General features: G+C 38.5%; 1 protein-coding gene across 2 annotated transcripts in view; it reads left to right on the top strand.

The window, feature by feature from the left end:
- The window catches only part of hyi (hydroxypyruvate isomerase), a 5,790-nt gene extending 3,424 nt beyond the window's left edge, over positions 1–2,366 (top strand). Inside the window, exons 5-8 of one of the 2 annotated variants that reach the window (XM_035652936.1) lie at positions 812–858; positions 926–995; positions 1,840–1,974; positions 2,055–2,366. In XM_035652936.1, coding sequence (XP_035508829.1) covers positions 812–858; positions 926–995; positions 1,840–1,974; positions 2,055–2,110 — 308 coding nt within the window. In that variant the 3' untranslated portion in view covers positions 2,111–2,366. Of the gene's footprint in view, positions 1–808; positions 859–925; positions 996–1,839; positions 1,975–2,054 lie in introns of both variants that reach the window. The other variant, XM_035652935.1, reaches the window with a different exon arrangement.
- The last annotated feature ends 768 nt before the right edge of the window (positions 2,367–3,134 follow it).

Raw genomic sequence — 3,134 nt, 5'->3', positions numbered from 1 at the left:
GTTGGACAATATCGGAATATCGGACATCCCTAATTATTAGTGTTATTCCTACAAGGAAATCTGCATGAAAATAAATAAAACCTTCCACATAGGTCCAGTCCTTTGTCAAACCTCTTCAACTGGTATTGTGGGATAATCGCCCTAATGGTGGCGCTACAGCAACCATCTAAAACAACCACGTTGCAACTTTCACCAAAATATAGGCCCAGCTGAGCACAAATGTTTACTTGCTATGAGCTGGTGGGAATTATGAAGTCTGTCACTGTTTTTCTGTTTCTGCTCTCGCATTTTTTGTTCAGCTGATACCCTATGGAGAGAATTGGCTACATTTTCAGACTGTTACTACAAACTATCCAGCCAGATTTTTGAATGATCAAACATTGAGCCCACAGACAACTTCAGACTGCTGTAATGCTGCATTCCTACCATTTAGAATTTGGTGTAAAAGAACACATTTAATATTTGCACTCACCAGTGGTGTCCTTCTTCCAACAAACATTTGGTTGCCATATTGGATGTGAGTGAGTTAGTCAGTTAAAATGTCTCATGAGCTGTCGTCATGTTCTTGCATATCTGATATGACACGAGAAACTGGTGAGTAATAAGTAATTTTTAAGTCTTAAGTTTTAAGTTTTAAGTCCTGGACATTATCAAAAATGGAAATGTAATGACTTAGACAAAACGAGGCAGAGTTAATGCTGTGCAGTATGAGTACAGCAATGTGTGATAAAGGTGTGTCTCATGTCTACCATGTCCTCTCTGGCATACATAATGTCTCAGCTGATATTATTTATTTTTGTGTCTGTAGCAGCTGCAATTCTGGAGAAGGTTGGAAAGACAAATATCAAGCTGCAAATGGTGGGTGTTTTAACCTCAAAATAATAACAAAAAAATATTGATTTAACAGATGTCTGAACTGTTTCAGGACGTCTTTCACTGGCAAATAATGGATGGAAACCTGACACATAACATACACAAGTATTTCCCCATAATCGGTGAGTCAGATCTTCATACAGATGAATACAGAATGATGATGATTAGTGGTGTAAGAGAATATTTATACACTTGTATTGTGATATTATTTGTAATATTGAATATCAATTATCAAAAAGTTGATTTATGTGTTTAAACCCCCGACTGCTAAATAGCAGGGTTGTAAACTATGAAAATAAATATTATATATATGTGTGTGTAGGTGTGTGTGTATAGGTGTGTGTGTATATGTATGCGTATATGTGTATATATGTGTGTGTGTGTATGTGTGTATATATGTAAATATGTGTATATACTGTATGTATATATGTGTGTGTATATATGTGTGTATATATGTGTATATGTATATATCTGTGTATGTATCTGTGTGTGTGTGTGTGTGTGTGTGTGTGTGTGTATATGTATATATTTCATTTTAATTGAAAAAAACTTGTGATGTGACATTTAGTGTTCTGTACCAAACAAACAGAAATTGGTTGTTGAGAGCTGACCTAAGCCTGTATTGACGATTCAGATAATTAACTAAGATGTGGACGAGGTAGGATAAGAGATGTACGAACTCATGCTGTTGCATCACCCTCAATCTCACAAAGCCATTAAACGCACAGTGGTTTAAGTGATCAAACTTTGTTTTCGGACAATATCAGACAAAATCGGTCTTGTGTGCAAATGCCTGTCGTCAAATGCCTGTGACTCACACCAGTGCATCTTCAGCTACTGAGAATAAACGTTTGACTGTAATAATGTGAGGCAGAGCTTTTGATTAAAGAGCATGCTCAGTAAGCTTCTGGAAGTAATAAAGATGAAAAACAGCAGTCTAAGAAGAAGTCTCATCGTCTCGCTCAGGTCACGTTCAGATTGCTCAGGTTCCGGGCAGGAACGAGCCTGACAGTGCCGGGGAGCTTGATTACAGCTACCTGTTCAACACTCTGAAGGACCAAGACTACCAGGGATACATCGGCTGTGAATATAAGCCACTTGGTGAGGGCTCTTTTTGTTTGATTAATTACGAAACCCATTTAGAAAGAATACATGTTAATAATCCTCTCCGTCCACTTTAGGCTTCACAGAGGAGGGTCTGGGTTGGATCAGAGATTACTGCACGCACAGCAAGTGATGATCCAATCACACCACTTCTACCTGGACTAACACTTTTTCCAAGTTCCATTCTAGTGGCCTTATCTTAACACGCATCTGACCTAATCATTTTTTATTTTGTACAATCAAGAAAAACAGTTGCAAGAAAAAGTATGTGAACCCTTTTGGAATTACCTGGATTTCTGCATAAGTTGGTCATAAAATGTGTTCTGATCTTCATCTAAGTCACAACAATAGACAAACACAGTCTGCTTAAACTCATACCACACAAACAATTATGTTTTCATGTTTTTATTCTACACACCATGTAAACATTCACAGTGCAGGGTGGAAAAAGTATGTGAACCCTTGGATTTAATAATTGGTTGAACCGCCTTTGGCAGCAATAACCTCAACCAAACGTTTCCCTCAAAGCTTCTGTGCTTTGGGTCGTTGTCCTGTTGCATCACCCATCTTCTGTTGAGCTTCAATTGGTGGACAGATGGCCTTAAGTTCTCCTGCAAAATGTCTTGATAAACTTGGGAATTCATTTTTCCGTTGATGATAGCAACATCTAGGTGCTCTTTTGCAAACTTCAAACGTGCAGCAATGTTTTGGTGTCCTCCCATGAACTCCATTCTTGTTTAGTGTTTTCCGTATCGTAGATTCGTCAACAGAGATGTTAGCATGTGCCAGAGATTTTTGTAAGTCTGTGGCTGACACTTCTCCACAATTCTTCTTCACCGCATTGATCATTCTGTGCTGTGCTCTTGCAGTCATCTGTACAGGACGGCCATTCCTAGGGAGAGTAGCAACAGTGCTGAAATGTCTCCATTTATAGACAATTAGTCTTACCGTGGACTGATGAACATCAAGGCTTTTAGGATACTTTTGTAACCCTTTCCAGCTTATGCAATCAACAATTCTTAATCGAGGGCTTCTAAGCTCTTGTCAAGGTATGGTTCACATCAGGCCAATGCTTCTTGAGAATAGCAAACTCAAAACTGGTGTGTGTTTTTATAGGGCAGCTTTAACCAACACCTCCAATCTCGTCTCATTGATTG

The sequence above is a fragment of the Morone saxatilis genome, unplaced genomic scaffold, assembly GCF_004916995.1.
Source record: "Morone saxatilis isolate NCDOM2014 unplaced genomic scaffold, NCSU_SB_2.0 Contig12, whole genome shotgun sequence".
Classification (NCBI taxonomy): Eukaryota; Metazoa; Chordata; class Actinopteri; family Moronidae; genus Morone; species Morone saxatilis.
This window is presented reverse-complemented; position numbering and strand designations above follow the sequence as displayed.